This window comes from Cuculus canorus, chromosome 1, assembly GCF_017976375.1.
Source record: "Cuculus canorus isolate bCucCan1 chromosome 1, bCucCan1.pri, whole genome shotgun sequence".
NCBI classification, from domain to species: Eukaryota; Metazoa; Chordata; class Aves; order Cuculiformes; family Cuculidae; genus Cuculus; species Cuculus canorus.
The window spans coordinates 194,795,565-194,812,820 of record NC_071401.1 but is presented as its reverse complement, the minus strand read 5'-3'; the positions used below and the strand labels follow the sequence as shown (position 1 = coordinate 194,812,820).

The window sequence follows — 17,256 nt, the reverse complement described above, 5'->3', positions numbered from 1 at the left end:
AAACGTATGAATAAAAACCAGCCATCAAAATGATAAATGATATCCAAGAAGCTGTGTACCATAATTACCTGAATGTAAGCTATATGCTTTTCTCCCCAGGGAATTTCTGTTAAAATGTACTTTGCCATACTTCTGAATATCACTTTATATTTCCTGTAGGGATCCAGGAGTTGCTGCCTTGCACAAAGGCAAGACACTTAATCAGGATGCTTTTAACAGCTGTAACGTGTCTCTGCGCAAGGTGGGAGCTCTCATAGTGCTGGTAGGTATCAGACAGCACCAGGGTTTTACTTTCAGCTGAGAATGTGAGAAGTGGCTGAGTGGGCTTTGGAGGTGCAGCAGTAGGCAGGGGAGCAGGATACTGGGACATCAGAAATGGTGTGGTATGTGGGTCTGTTTTGGAGTGTGGAGGTATTAAAATGGTGAGATGGGAGCCACTAGACAGGCAGATTTCAGGCCAAGTTATGCCTTCTCTTCCAAAATAGGCAAGAAGTGAGATAACAATGTGTAAGCCATTTTGCATCCCAGATCACTACACTCGAGCAAATCCTCTAAACTTATTTAGGCTTTTCTGTGTAATGTTCTTTCTCTCTACCCTCTGTTATCCTTCAGCACCTTTTGGTTCACAACTTAGCTCTTAAGCAATTTTACTCTTAAGCCCACTGTTTCACTTGGTGCTGTAAAAGAGGATCATGTCTGCAGTGTGATTGGGGAGAGCCTAAATATGCATCAGACTATTCACCATACTGTATTTTTGGTCATCTGAGGTGTCTGCAGAACGTGTCCATCCTGAGAAGCATTGACAAGTGGGTTGTGTAAAGCTGCTCAATGATTTTTTTGAATGGCATTGCTTACCATGTTGCGGCTGCCACCAGCGGAAAGCAGTGGCAGGGGTTTTGGCGTCTCGAGGTAAGTCTATTGAAACAACTTGGGGTTCCAGATACGACATGAAGTCCAGCTCTCGCAGCAAATGCCAGGTGATCCCGTTATCATTTGTGTATTGAACAACAAGCCCTGTATTTAAAATTAAGAAAGTCAGCCTGACTGTACAGAGAAAAGGAGGACAACTCTTCAGTCTGAACTCAGGAGCTTCCAACCCCTGTCCAGTGCATGTCACTTTTGGCATCTCCCCTACCATTCTGGCACCTCCTCTACCCTTTTGGCATCTCCTGGTCCAGGAGTATTTTGTGCTCACCAGCTGTCTTCACTAAACTCAATGGATCAAATCTTTTACAACCTCTGAAAATAATGATTGCACCACAGAAACCATAGGAATAAGGTAACTTTCTTAATACAGTCATTATTTATTTCATATTGGGTATCCTTGCAGTTTGTGTGGAACACTAAGTTGTAATTCTGATAGCTGGGCTCCCAATATGGGTTGTTCGGAATCCTCATGCTACCTATGCAAATTCATAGCATCCTTAAAAGTTAATTATCATAATATTTAAATAATTTAAAATAGTTTTCATATCTTACACACAGTATGGCAAATACAGGACATAGCAGAAACGTGAAGTAACTTATGAGGTCATCACAGGGGATAAAACAGGAAAGAGGTATAAATACAAATGTGGAACAAAAGTAAATAGTTTTCAGCACCGTTTACGAAAACTGAAGAAGTAATCGATTTATGTTAAAAATAAAATAATCGTTTTGATTTTGTTATGGCAAAAGCACTATAGAAGACCCAAACCACAAAAAGCTTATTACAAGGAAAAGAGGCTTTACCTTCATTCCTGGCTCTTGGTCTGTTGCAGGAGTTACCAGTAGCCTTGCTTCCAATTTGTACATAAAATTGAACTAGCCTGTATAAGAAATCAGAGTAGAAGAGCAGTGTAGTTATGTTCTGATGGCACTAGATCAGTCAGGAACTCTCCTTTCTTAACTAATGTGGCATTTTCAGTTAGGTCATTATTCCAGGCTTATTGATCAAGTAATATTCCCAGTGAAATAAAGCACTGACATAATAAACAGTAGAGGACCCCAAAACCATTTATTGATCCTGTGCCTAATGAATGTATTGTTGGACTGAGCAGCTGATTTTAGCAGGTACTTCTTTCACACAAAGATGCAAAAACTCCAAAGTAGGCAAATGTGCTCCTTAAATCAGATCTTACTTTGACGTCTCGTAACTGGAAATTGGTTTAAAATTTAAAACACAATACTAGAGTTTTAATAAAATTATACCCTCATTAAATCACCAATCCCTTTTTGGCCCATAAATTCTTGATGGAAACAATTTTCAGTGAAAAGAGTTGATGGGACATTTTGTGAAGCAGACCATTAGATTTTGAACCTAAACTATTTTATTTCATTGAACATCCTCTTGTTCTCTTGTCATGAGACAGGAAAAAAATGTTCCTGGTCTGCCTTTCCTGCAACCTTCCCTATAATCAGTGCTTTTATCACTTCCCTACCTCCTCCTCCTCCTTTCTACAGTAAATTATGGCAACTTTTTCATCTGTCTCTCTGTGTGAAATTTTCCAATGTCCTTGATTTTGCCCATAACCATTTTCTGCAACCCTTCTGAAGCTGCAACATCCCTTTGAGACAGTACTGCTTGTTTTAGTGACAGAACTTTGGCTAAACCTGGAATATCCTTATGTCACTATATCTGAATTAATTATTCCATTCTTGTGCTCCAAAATATTGTTATTTTTTTCCTTCGATCAACAGTCATGCCCTGGTGCCCTTGCTGAACTGATATTTTTCATTGCAACTTTGTGGTATCAGAGATAAAACATCAATTTGTTTTATTTAATGTCCTCACGCTCACTCACCCAATTTCATTGCCTGTCTCTGACATTCATTTGAGTCTTACCAGGTCATAACTAATGTACAGAACATTGAGATGTCTGAGAATGCCATTGCCCCCTCACCTGCCCATTCTTCACAGGTTGTCTGCACTGCACACTCAAAACAGTGACTGAACAGAGCAGGGAACCTGGACTTGTCCCCACATTGGGCTTTCACATGCTGGAAATTGGTGACGCTATTCTCCTTGTTTTTTAGCCATTTTTTGACTTAGGATGATGCCTGCCTGTTGTGTTATGTTTATTGGAATACATACCAATGTGATGTTTTTGGGAAGCAACTGCTTCTCCCTTGTGCTCAGAGTGTCTTTGTGGAACACACAGGTAGAGATGGGGTCATTGCCAAGCAGAAGTTTTTTGGGAAAAAAACAATGTGTGAAAAAAAAAGATGTGTTTCCTTAATTCTACTGTCATTTAGACATTAATTCATACTTGTCATTTTTGAGGTGAATTTGTATCTCTTTGTGAAGAGATGAGGCTTCATTTGTCACTCAAATAATTCCCCACAAGGATAACTCTTTTCATATTAGGTGATTTGGTTCTAATTTGTAGCGACATCAGTAAAATCACAGACAAGTAACAGGACTACAGCCAGAGCCAGTACAATACAGACTCTAATTTCCCTCACTCACTGCTACATACACAATGTCATGATCATGTTCCAATTCTAAAACCAAACACACTCCAGTTCTGTTATAGAAATTGGTGTCTCCTCTCCGAGATATTTTGTATATCCATAGGGACCAAGAAAAGCCAGAATATACTCATCAGTCTAATTCATAATATAAATTGCATAGACCACTCAATAACATACAGGCTGACAGTATAGCACTGTTTAGCCAGGTAGATCCTATTGTTTGCTGCAGCTCCATTGTCTGAGACTGTACTCAAGCAATAAAACACTAGACAGCTGTCTCAGAGGTGAAAAGATTTACAGTTCTATGACGAAATTCTGTTTTGTGCTTGGCAAATGTAAAAACTGGTAAAAAGTAGAAACAAAAGAGGAAAAAAACCCCTTTTCTGCAGAAGGGTGAATCAGCCCATCTGATCTGTAAACGTTTCACCCAGAACAGCTCTCTGGGCTGGTTACACAGTCATTAGCAATGGAGCCTGTAATGCAGACAGGAGCCAAGTCAGCTAACAAGCCAGATGTCACTGCTTGGAAAAAAATGTATATAGTCTGTGATTTTTATCTAGCTGCCAGGTAGGCACTGTGTGCAAATGCTCTCACTGCACATATAGCGAAGAGTGTCATAAGGGAAAGGCCATTAAAATGGGATGCAGTATCTCATCACTAACCAAAATACATCCAGGTATTGTCAGTCAGGAGGATGGAAATACAGCTGGTGAAATTGTGCCTTTGGTGCACTGGGCCATGCAAAAGGGAAGGGATAGTGAGACTCCGGGGGGTTTCTGAAGTGTAGGACAAAAAAATCGTCTGGGTGAAATTAATTTTGACACTTACAGCTCTCTGAGTGCTATGGGACATTCTCCTAATATCTGTGAAAAAAGCGTAGTGAATCATACAAAGGAATAAGGAGACAGTAGAACAAACAAAGCTATATTTATGATAGCACTTCATGTATATGCTAAATATTGAGTACTTGTGTATGATCATTGGCTTTAGGGAGCGAGTTTTAGTATTAAATGGTCTCAGCATGATGCCCAAGTTTGGCAGTGCCCTGTTGGGTTGCTTCCCTGAGCAGCACCACACATCGTCGGCTGCCGAATCTCAACTCCTTTGGAGCAGAACGAACCAGGAGCACTCAGCTCCCATGGACACTGCTCCTCTGGGAAGACAAAGATGAAGGGGGAAGGGATCTTTGTACACCCTACAAAAAGGAACAAAATTTTACATTCCTTACAGAAAGTCTATACTTTACATTCAAAAAGCTGTAATACAATGAAGATGGTAGGGAGTATGCACAGGTAGATCTGCAGGAATTCAGAATGAAAATAATACTTTAATGTCTTGAAATATTTTCCAGTTTTTTCCTCTTCCATGGCTGATCTAATGAAACAAGATCTTAAAGGGCTTGGGGAAACACTATTAACCTGAAAAATAAGAAGCTTAAAAAACTACTGCAAGAGTTTCAGCCTTCCTATTCACAACTCTCAATCCACATATCTAGTGGTATGTCTTTCATGTATTTTCCTGCTATTTACTCAGTCACCAAAAGCCCCCAGAAAAAAAAAATGATGCACAAACAAAAGATAACTGTGTGGGGGCTAAGATGACCCCTAATAAGATAACTGAATTCTATGCAAAGCGTTACTGAATGCAAAAAGTAATACCAAAATGGGAAAAAGTGCTTCCCTCTAATCTCCTCTTTCAAGTGACAATAATTTTAACTCCAATAATGGAAAAAAATTCTAAGCAGAGGAATTATTTTCTTTTAGGGTGTGGGTCTTTCAGTTAACCCTTCACATTCTCACAAACGTCACCTTTCTTTCTTTCTAGGAAAAAAGACCCAGCTAATGTTACAGATGGTCCAAACATTAAAACAAGTTGCATCAGTTCTAAGCGAGGTATCTTAAGGCTTGATGTCTAAGTCTTACATGATCAACCCAGATTCCCTTATAATTAATGACAAGAATACATACTTTCAGAAGACAAAGCACTGGCCTTAGCTAACCCTATTTCAGGATGAGTTGCATAGCCCTTTTGAAGTAGTTGTTTCTTTCCTTTGAGCATAGAAGGAGCGTGGGGTAATCGCTGTAGTCTAAGGAGCTCTAGTCAAGCTGCATTAGATCCTATCGAGCACACGTGTGGCTGAAGAAACCAAAAAATCAGTGTTGGTCCCCTTTGTGCTTGAGATGACCTGTGCTTTTGTTCTGTCTAGCAAACAGCCCAGGGATGTGGCATCAAACTTGAGTTGTTCAAGGAAGTTAAGCTGCTCACTGCGATGCTTACAAAAATAGCAGTGCTGCTTTCTTTTGACAAAATGATAAATCACAGCAGGAAAGCAGCTCACATGGGGAGCGTGTGCTCAGAAGAGGGATCGTGGTTGCTCATCAGGCATCCCTTTGGCTGTTTTCGTTCCCGGGGCAGTTTTGAGACATAAGATGACGATATTCTCATGCAAAGTGGAAATAGCATTAAATTTAAAAAGTCAAGAAAGAGCATTGCTCAATGTATTAAGACTTCTTTTGGCATTTCAAACTCTATAAAAATGGAAATCCATAAATATGAATGTCTGGCATTAAATGTAGTTTCAAAGTAATCTTAAAGCTAAAGAAAATGCTTTTCTTTTATAAAATGATTTCTATAAGAAAGAAGGAATAACTCAAAAATACTATTTGAACGTAGACTTCTTCATGATGTGGTTACTTCCAATTTATGCTTCACAGGATTAATAACACGAGATTTAAAAAGACAGTGGAACAGAAGACAAGTGCTCAGGTCTACCCAGAGTTCTAGTGTAAACATGTGCTTGTCCAAAATGTATTTGTCAAACAATTAATTATTTTAATTATTAAGTAATTTACATAATTATCTGAATAATTCACATATTTGTCAGAGGGTATTCTGCAGAAACAGGGGACAGAGGAAAAACAGATGTTTCTGTGCTGCTCAGTGCCAGGGAGCAGCTAAGTATGTCCCAAAACCCATAACAGCCCCCGTACAGCCCTAAGGAACACTGCTTGTCTGAGCCGGAGAGCAGAGACAGTAATTTGCAGTCAGTCTTTGCTGAATGATCTTACAAACTAAATAATGCAGCAAATCATGGCATTACTTGTTCCTGCAATAGTATGTGTCAGGAAAAGTATCTTTTTTTAAGCTAACATATTATTTCAGGGTGGACAAAATTTCAGGTGCATGATCCCTCATGAGACTGGACAAAGCAGCAAAAAAATCCAGGCTAAATAATGGTCAGAATTAACAGCCCTTTGTTTACCATAATTGCATTAACCAATTAGACAATTTGAGAGAGAAAGGATAATTGCTAGCAGCAGAGCAGCATTCAGTGGTAACAAGGAGAGAGGTAAGAGCCTCTTAGTCTCTTGGCTATAGAGAAACAATTTGCGTTCCATTTTTTTACACTTATAATAAGTGGACTAATTCACAACATCTGGCATGTAAACAACAGCTCATTGGTTTGTGTGCAGTTCTGGGGGAAAGGAGTTTTTCTGTCCAGCTATGGGCAGTCTTAGGTTTTCTGCAGACTGAAGACCCCCATCCTCTGCCTGTCCATCTACAATGCAACGCAAATGATCTTCTGGGAAAGGCAAGGAGTTTGTATTTTTTTATGCTGCTCTTGTAGTGTTTCTAAGCTAAGTTTTCTCTTTCAAGAAAAGGAAACAGTACAGCAGAATGAACAAAAAATTAATTTCCCTGCCCTAAAGTTCCTTGTACAGGTTGCAATTACCAGAAGAACACTTCCCACCTTCTGACATCTACACGTGTAATAGGGGAAGGGAGACAACATGAATGCACAGATAATTGAAAGAAGCAGCACTGAGAATTGACCTGATATTTGTGGTGTCCAGGGGGACAGTTCTCGCCTCCCTTTTGCCAGGTCCATTGAAGTAAAGAGATCTTCCATCACTGAGCACGCCGCAACCTGTCCCGACCTGACCTCCTGTTATCTTGTGCCAGAGAGGGCTTAGCTTCCTCTCAAACCTGTCGAACATCTCGCTGTGGTTAGGCACGTTAGGCACACAGGTTCCATGTGATGCTTCAAGGAAAAAAAAAACATATGGGAGGTGCTGTGGTGAAACTGTGCTGAATAGAGTAGAGGTCAGATACAGTACACTGGCAGACAGTTCTGTTGCATTCACATAAGGGAAAGGACTGGGCTTTTCTAAGAAAAATGCCCTGACAACAGGATTGTGCCTTTTAAAACCTTCTTTATAAATTTTTCTAGGCAGAATAAGCTCTCCCTCTAAACTCTAAGATGGCTTATTTCACTACATGAAAAACAACCGTGCTTTATGTTGGTAAGTAATTTTATGTAAATAGAAAAATATTATCTTTTTATTTAATTTTAAACAAATTGAACAAAAGATGTTAGCTTATTGCTTTGTTGGTATAGAGGGCTCAGTAAAGAGTGCAGCAGGCAACTGATTGTTTCAATTGCTGGTTTTTTTTCATTAGGTTCGGGACTTTTTTTTTGTGTTTCAGCATAAGAGCCCCTGAAACCACAAATGAGCAGAATTTTCCACAGAAGGGCCTGTCAGAACATATGTTCCCTTCTGGTCCCATGCCATCTGATGGCCAGGGCACTCAAACCCGGCAGCAATTCTTTTGAAGATGATCCAAAGGCTTTTAAGAAGACTTTTCAGTTTATAATGTTTCATTTTGTTTTCTTTTCTATTGCTAGTCCCTTCCCCATTCATATAGATGGCAATGTTCAAAGATTGTGGTTGCCAGAAATATCACCAGTGTCAGCTGCCTTCAGCTGCTCTGTTTTGCCTGTGCTGAATTTTATTTAACAAAATGAAGATTCTTATTGGCAGCCCATGAAATCTATGTCATATATTTTTCTGCAATACTGGAGAGGAAAAACAAGGTGCTAGATTTACAGCTTTAACTCAGCCAATGCTTACTGTAAACCCACCTAAAAAGGTTTCTCTTACCTGTGTAGCCCAGGTCACAGAAGCAGACCCCTGAGACGCAGTCCCCGTGACCGCTGCAGTAATTGGGGCAAGGCTCAGAAATGTAAACACCATCTAAGCCGAAAGGAGGCACGCTCTTGTGGGAGCTGCTCTCCTGGATCCAGCGGAATCGAGTCTTACTGTAGAGAAACAACGGTGAAAGACGGCACAATGTTACTATTCCCAGCTTCAATACCTGATGCATACTTTATGTGCTCTTTGTTTAAGATTAAAAAGAGCTTTGCCTAAAGATGCTGTCTGCAAATAAGATGCATGCCTAGAAAATATTTCTGACTTCCTTTCATTTTTTGCAGCTTCACCTATGGATATTTTAATCCAAATTTTTTTTTTAATGTAATTTGACATCTCTAACCAGTATCCACCAGTGTGATGCAAAGAACATGGTTTTATCAACAAGATGAATGATTAGATGTGACTCTGGAGATGCCTTTCACTATGCAGTTAAAGCCAAAATGCTAATTACATTTTAAATTCCCAGAACTCCATTTGTTATGGTACTTATGAAAAGAACTCAGTAATGGCAGTGACACAGAGTTTATTACAGGATGTAAAATTTTGAGTAAAACCCCCAAACTTTCAAGTAATTTGGATACAAGAAAAACCATCCACCTCATAAAAATAATGGCAAATAACGTGTCCTAAAGGACGTGTAAATAGAAATACAAAGTTCTTATTTTTGTATGATAACATGAGATTCTTGCAAAACAGTAGTCTAATCCTTAGCTTGTATAACTGAAACTGCTCTGGGGACTTCAGTGAGCTTGGACTAAGTTACCCCAGCTGACTCTCTGCACAGAAAATCTGTTGAAGAAAAATTATTTTGGTTTTTAATTTTCAGTCTTTAGCTTTCAGTTGAATCATTTCATTGGAGCTCCAGAGGGGGGACCAAACTTAAAATCTCTTTTCCAGTCCGGCGGTTTAACTAAGGTCCTCCTTGTAATAAACCTATTGCTATTTTTCTGCTCTGCACTGGGCTTTGGTAGGTAGATGATCACAGTGCTAGTGCTTTATATAACTGATGAAACGGGATGCTTTCTAGATAACACATGAATCATGATTTCCAAAGTGACCCACAATGCCAAAACCCTCATTGTATTTGCTATACTAACATTTTAATGTATTAGCATGAGCTTCTTATTCCTGATCACATTACTGAACATAATGCCAAACAGATTGCTGCTATTGATTCCACACTGCTTGTTTTGGGTAAATCAAATCAGCTGGTGTCAGATCTGTGCAATTTGGCACCTGCTTTTATTGGCTAATTACTGAGGAAAAGACAAACTTGTTATGGTACACGCTGCTATTTCAGCTCCTTGCGGCAAAGGCACCAGCTCCCCTGCTACACAATATGCCACATACTCAAAATCTGTGCTGGGTCTGGAGGGTGAGGAGCCTGCGGCAGGAGGATGGAGCCAAAACCCAAGGACAGCATTAGAGTGGCTGCATGGGGGCAAAGAGACAGGAGACAGTGGAGGGTTGTCGAGAGGCTCTGGGGGACAGCTGCCGGCTGTGCTGGCGCTGTTTGGTGCAGACAGTAAATGAGATTGGGACAGTTTACTGCTGGTGTATAAAACAGTGAGCAAAGGGAGTGAGAAACTTCAGCTAAATCCGAGTAAGACTGAGAAAATCCTCTTTTCAAGACTTATTTGCATCTTCCACTGTCTGATGTTTCTTTATCTATATTAAGCCAATGCTCACAGATGAACAGACCTATCATTCTTCCCTCCTTTGACTTTGGCTGTCCCAGCCACCTTCAACAACACAGCACATTACGTAGCAGCTCAAATGCACTTCTAGGCTTTGTTTACACAATAACTCTTAACTGTAAAATTAATCCTAGTTACATAGCTTATTTAAATCAAGTGACTTATCATGGTCTTGCTGGTGTCTCTGATCTAACAGATACGCATAAAGACAGATAGCACCATGATGAAGATATTGATGCCAAATCAAAATGTTCTGGGTTCCTTGTTGCTCTGTAGTTTAATTTTATAGACCATTCTGACACCCTTAAAATGGAAAAATTCTCCCTGTTTTGGAAAGCACAGTATATTTTTACCAGATCTGCTGACTTTTAATACCACTTCTATTCATGCCTTGCAACTTTTCCTAACATAGCATCAAAGAAGGGGCGGCTAATTCGCAGGTACCATTGGCATCACCGATTCACAATGTACAGTACCTGGCTGCAAGCGACCTGGGGATAACAAGAGTAATTCTTGTCCAGTCCTCAAAGTCTCCTGTGTGGTACACTGTTGGCTCACTCAGCTCCCGAGAGCTTCCCTCACATCCTTTCATGCCTGGAGATGCAGGGTAGCAGCCCTCTTTCACGAGCGACCAGAAGAGCCCAGCATCATGAGAGTACTGAAGCAGAACGGGAGCGGAGCTGCTGTACTGGTTAGTGCAACCAATGTTAAGCTGCAAAAAAAAAGCAGAGTAACAGATAGGAGCTCTGTTATTGGTATTTATTGGCTGCAAACACCTTTGACTTTTTGGTTTAGGAGGCTTAGCTCTCTGGACTTCTGCTTTGAACTCTGCTCGCAAACAGTGACTGATGCTTGGAGTCTGTTTCCTACATGCGTATTGTGGAAGGTGTCCCTTCGGTCCCACGGCAGGTGGGTTGGAACTAGATGATCTTTAAGGTCCCTTCCATCTCAAACCATTCTAAGATTCTATTCTATGACATTTCTCAGTAAAAGAAATCCCCTATCCCTTCAATGAGGTTACTGGGTTCGACACATTGTAACACGCAAAGGGCTTTTCAAAGTTCCTGGTGCATAAGGGGCCACAGACAGCAAACTGTGTTCAAGCACCTACACGCCTAGAAGGAGCAGGAAGAGCTGTATCCTCTGAGACCCATACACCTGCAGTCCACCCAACATGCTCAGAGTATCAGCCCCACTCCCAGGTACCCCCTGCCCTGGGCTGCAAGCCCTGACCACAGCCTAGTCATTGACCTCGCAGAAATGATGGCTGGGAGTTGGCACTGCAGTTTTGGCCTCCAGTATAGAGCAAAATTGGTGAAGAAGAAACATGTATATTAAAATGTGAAGTGAGAATATAACCAAGACAAAAATCAAGTGCTGATTTGAAGTTTTCAGTTTCATTTTTTAAGCTATCAGAAAAATATTAGTTTTCATTGTTTTATTGCAGAAATTCTACTTGAGCTGTAGAATATAAAATGTAAACCAAAATCATTAATGTAAAATGAAATAATTTTGACAAATTACTGTCTTAGAGTTTATCAATGCAAAATTATTCCAGGCAGCTACTTAAAATGGAAATTTCACAAACTCAGGAAAGCGTTTAACCATATGTTTAAAATTAAAGAATGCAAATGGGGCTGATGCATTTATATACAGGCCATTTTAAAAGCTATCCAAAAAGGAGAGGAGTATAAATTCAGGCCTTACATAATAGACTTTATAAAGAGCTCACTGTTCTCCTATAAGTGTTGTTTATGTTTTGTATATTTATGTTAAATTGCCAATGGTTTCAGAAATGGACGGCATATGAAATATTTTTAAGTATTGCTTTTTTACACCAATCAATTTTTGAGTTGCTGTTGATCATCAAATCTACAGAATGGAGACTTAGTGAAGTAGAGGAAATTAGTGGAGAGGCAAACAGCATCTGTTCCAGGCTAAATAGTATTTATATATTGAAATATTTTTGGGTTTTAGACAGTTTAAGGTGTAAAACTACAAGCAATGCTCACTCAGGAATTGTACTGCAATCCCTCAGTTTGTATAGCATCTCATTAGCATAAATTTAGATGAAATGAAATTATTTTACAAGTCCCATTATTTCTAACTAACTTTCCTATTTATAGAACTGTTGGAATTACATTTGAAAAGCTGCCTGTAAACATCTGATCTCTTTCATAATTCCACTTGTAAATTATTCAGTGTCTGTATCCACCAATTATGTAAGGACCATGTATTTGTAGTGAGCTCATTAAAATTACATTGCAACCAACCTCCAGAATTCACCAATGGGATTTCATTATAAACTCAATAAAATTTTGATTAGGGTTCAGAAACAAGAGCTTGTCAAAGCAAATACACTTTATTTGGAACCCATATTCTGATGTATTGTCAGACCACTGAAATTTTTGTAAGCCCTTTAAAGAAGAAAATGCTAATTGGAGCCTATATTCATTGACACAATAGAAGCAAATTAGATGAAAACCCCACACTGGAGTACAGAGCAGCTTGTAAGTCCTTAAATAGTTTAAAATACAAAAAATGCATGCAAACCACATTGGCGCTTTTGTAGTAACGGAGCCCCAGATGGGATAAATCCTTTTTCCCTTGACAGTGCAGTAGCATTGCCTAGTACTGACTGTCACTTCAACCCACTTCTGAAATGTGTTGAAGAACAACAAGCCTTAAAACTTCTCCAGAGGGGTAAAAAAGCTCTCCTCACCAAAGTTTTGGTTATCTGTTTTAGAAAGCAGCATGATATTTTAAGCTGTATGAACTCACACTTGTACTCTTCACATCTTTTTATGCAGTGGTATAATTTGTCACCTTGTTCTGAACTGTGGTCCCAGTGGCACCTTGCAAGTATTGACTAAGGGCAGTTTTACTGGTATTCTGCAGGAATTTATGTTTAAGGAATACCTTGAACTGCAGGACATATCCAGGCTTCAGTGCTAGATCTCGAGTCACTGCAAAACGGTCTCCATCTGATTTACCAAAGAGCATGGCGGAGGGGGTGGCAGAGCAGAAACTTTCATTTTTGGTCATCCCTTCGTTGGCTAACATTAACCATATGCTCATCTGGTTCATAGGGTAATCAAATGCTGGCTTTTCATAAAAGTTCTGTCAGAAATGAAAAGAAAAGCATCAAGTACTATCACCTTGTTGAGTGACTTCAGAATAATTTCCAAAATGATAAATTTTCAAATGTTGAGATTTGCATTTTCTGTAATTTTCCAAAAATTTTAATTTACATTTCTGTAGTGACTTTTTGAGAAGATGCCTAACTGTATCCTCTGTCACAAAGATTAGAAGTCTGTCAGTTTTATAAGAGGTAGGTTAGCACCACAAAGAGAGAGACACAGCTGCAAACACCACAGCTGTTTCTTTAAGTACATCCAATATTGGGAAAGAAAATTATATTCAAAGAAAAGCCTACTAGCAGAGACAATGGTTCCTGTTTCGTGGGTATGTCTACAGACTTCTCTTACCTGTGGTAAAGTGGGATTAACAATGGGAATGATGTGCTTCTGCTTCTCTGACAAAATGATAATGTCATCAATGGCCCACTGATCATACCCTTCCCCTGAAAACACAGGCTGCCACCAACGAAACCTGGTGCAAGGTGTCTTAGCTGCAGCTGGCAGCTCCAGATAGACAAACCTGAAGAACAGAAATTCAGCAGAACTTTAGTGAACACAGTTTGCAGAGAAATGGGAGAAATATCACTGAATAGAGAAAAGACACAGGCAAACTGCTATCTTACACACAAAAGTCCTCAGAAACCCGTATCTGGATATCTATTTATACTCTGCATATCACGAAGCCTTCTTTGTCCATCTTGTCTGTGGAGAATGTAAACTCTTTAAGACAATAGCTATTTTTTATTCTTTATTCCTGTGTTGCCTAGCACAATAGGGAACTGATTTGAACTCTGCAGCTTTGAATGAAACTGTTCAGCTGATCCACGTTCAGCAAGTCTTAACGTTCTTCTGGTGCCAGTAAGTAATAGCGAAATAAGATGACAAAATTAATTTTTCATTCTCTTCTGCTGGTCGGTCCTATCAGCAGACAAAAACATCTTTCTATTACAATGCAATAGATTATGAAGCAGAGTTTTCTGCTGTGGATAAAAATATTTCAGCACTCCTATAAGGATCTTCATAAAAAAGCACTTTAGATCTTCTCAGATAGTTTCCTTATGTTCAGCTCAGGAAACACCTTACAAAAATAAAGTTTCAAACTTAATCATATTCATGTTTAGAAGCACAGTAATTAGTTACTTGTTCAGTCCTATTTCAAACACCTTACACAAATGCATTTATACATATATCACTTTTGGTACTATTTCTTTATACCACATGTTATTTTCTACCATGGATCTTACTTCACTTACGGGTTATGCAGAGATTGTTCAGGGCTACAGGGAAACTTCTTTTCTAGGGGATTCCTAGAATTATGTGTTGGAAAATAAGGATTTATACTTCCAGCTGCCTAGATTATCGTTAGAAAAGGACAATTTGCTGAGTTACAAAAGTCTTTCTGTGAACATTGTTCATTGTAATACAAAAATGACAAGATGGGAAGATAAAATTATTTACATATTTAAAGGCATGATCTACAGGTAATAGAAATCATTTTAATACCTATGCAGACAAATGCAACTTGAATTTTCACTGACAAGCTATCCTATAGCAAATTTAAAATGCTGAACACAATTTATTCTCCTCCTTAAGTATTTCTTTAAAGGAGTTTTTGTTTTATGTGACATAAATACATGCTCATTAGATCTGAGACCAGAGTCAGAGGAAATAGCAGGATTTTACACCTCTTTCGGGCAAGTTCTTTATTGACTTGCTAATGTTTTGAAGATATTAGAATTTTAGTCATGTTGCACAAAGGGAGGTGGATGATTGGAAGCTTTACATTTTACTTCAGTTTTTTTAAGGCCTACTTTCACTAGATTTTTTGCCTTCCTAGTGATGGGAGTTTACTGTGGCAGTCAGGAAAAGTTTCAATATAATGATGGCTTTTAAGCACTATAACTTGAAATTCCTATCCATGTTTTCAAAAAATGGGAAATAAGTTTTTTTTAAAGAGCTAATGTAGTACGGATTTAGACCAAAATTATACCTGGGTTTGCTGAAGTCAGAGAAATACATTTCTGCTAGTAGCTGCCAATTGATACCACCATTATTGCTATACTGCAGCAGCACACTTTCTTCTCTGCTGTCTGGTTTATTGCATGAAGAACTATCTCCTCCAATCTGGATGTAAAACTGGACAAAATCCACCCAGGTGGTGTCCAAATCCCAGCTCACCAACTGTCTTTTTCCAGCCTACAATAAAAAGAACACAGAGCTAATAATTCTAAATTAAGTATTAAATATGACACTTTCACTATGAATAGACATATTTAAAGTCCAACAGAGACGAACATTGCACAGAAAATTACACAACATGGAGAACACTGAATTTTGTTTTAACATGACTTTTTTTTGTCTTTCTGACAAGGATTCTGCTTGGCCATCCTTTGTTTAATTCACCCTGGTGTGAACCCACAAGAATTTTTATCATTAGATTTCAGCACACAATGTGACTTCACAACAGTTTCCACATGACTGTTTAATCACACGCCTTCAAGGTCCCAGATACCTTCAGAAAAAAAAAAGAGCAGATGCTGCGTATCCTGAATGAACCTGGGCTAAATTTTTGAATTTCCAGCTTTTAATGATAAAGCATAAAGCAATAAAAGGACATTTCTGAAGTCTCATTTCTCCAGTCAAATCTTACACTGTACAGGCTTACCAAATCATCTGAAATTACAGCCTATATAATACCTATTGTTTGAGGCCCATCTCCTACACAAGAACAAGGAAGTGGCATTTTCTCTTCCTGCCTCACCTGAATAAGATTGTTTTTCTACACAAAACTATGCTTTTTTCCTAGTAAGTATTGTCAATCTGGAGTTTCTCAACCAAAACCTGTAGGTTTGGTTTGAGGTTTACCCAAGCATAGCTGAGAGAAAAAATAGCCTAATAAAATTTAGTGAACAACTTTTCCAAGAATGTTTTTGGGTTCTAGCGGAAAACAGCTCTGGGATATCTACCATCAAATAGTGGTCAATCTGGTCACTCTGTGTATGCTGGCAAAGGAAGATAGAGTGTATTGAGCTAAAAAAAAAATTAAAAAATTAAGGTTTAAGATCCTTCTATTGTAACTGGAATTATCCTGTTCCTCTCTTCCCTTTGTGCCCTGGTGCTTGATGCTGAACCTGTGGGCTTGCACATCAACAAGCCTATACGGTGCTGACCTGTGATATGAAGCTGTCGACAGCAAGACAGAACACAGGCAGTGTCCCCACAAAGGCCTGGCAGAGCCCTGCCACAGCACAGTATCATGCTGCCACAACCTTTTACAGGCTGGCAACATGCCTACCATTTCTAATTTCCTAAAAAATCATGGGTTCCTGTCCATCTCTAAGTATAAAAGGTATAAAAAAAGGCAAACCTGGGTTAAATTACAGAACAATGCCTATGTCTTAAGTATTATTTATATTTTTCTAGTGTCTCATTTGTACATTCATGATTCTTCTGACAAATTCCCAGAGAAATTTGAGATAAGCAAGTGACGGGATCTAGCTGGACATCAGTAACAAGTTTTATGAGCCCAGATTTAAAATACCATCTGTGGTTTTTAATAAGATGGTAGATGAATTTAAATCCTGTTATACTCATCATCTCTTTCCTTTTTCCACACGGTTCAGGTTAAACTCAGCAAAAATAAATGTCTATTTTTTTCTTTCTCAGAACATTTCACTTTGCTGGTGTTAAAACCCAGGTCTGCAACTCATTTGTAACTCTACCAAATAGGCTGTATCACACTGCTAAAATAATTTCTTGAAGCTGCCTGCCTGTGGTTTTGAAACTTGGTTAGCTTGCACCACTGATGACAACTAAAGCCTGTGAAGAATCCTTTGAGCCTCAAAAAAGCTCGTTTAGGATACAGTCATATTGACCGGTCTTGAATAATGCCTGCTGTTTATTTGGTGGTTTATCTGCAGCTGAGCAAAGCCCTCCTGGACGGTGGTAAGAGTGTGAGATGGGCTCAGTCTT

At 39.0% G+C, this 17,256-nt stretch overlaps 1 protein-coding gene across 2 annotated transcripts in view; it reads right to left on the bottom strand.

Moving 5' to 3' along the window:
- The window catches only part of RELN (reelin), a 291,669-nt gene that overhangs the window by 57,248 nt on the left and 217,165 nt on the right, over positions 1-17,256 (bottom strand). For both annotated transcript variants that reach the window (XM_054071453.1, XM_054071462.1), the window contains exons 25-32: positions 15,275-15,480; positions 13,633-13,804; positions 13,064-13,264; positions 10,621-10,856; positions 8,397-8,554; positions 7,288-7,495; positions 1,732-1,808; positions 856-1,014 (exon numbers count right to left, since the gene is read on the bottom strand). In XM_054071453.1, coding sequence (XP_053927428.1) covers positions 856-1,014; positions 1,732-1,808; positions 7,288-7,495; positions 8,397-8,554; positions 10,621-10,856; positions 13,064-13,264; positions 13,633-13,804; positions 15,275-15,480 — 1,417 coding nt within the window. The remainder of the gene's footprint in view (positions 1-855; positions 1,015-1,731; positions 1,809-7,287; positions 7,496-8,396; positions 8,555-10,620; positions 10,857-13,063; positions 13,265-13,632; positions 13,805-15,274; positions 15,481-17,256) is intronic.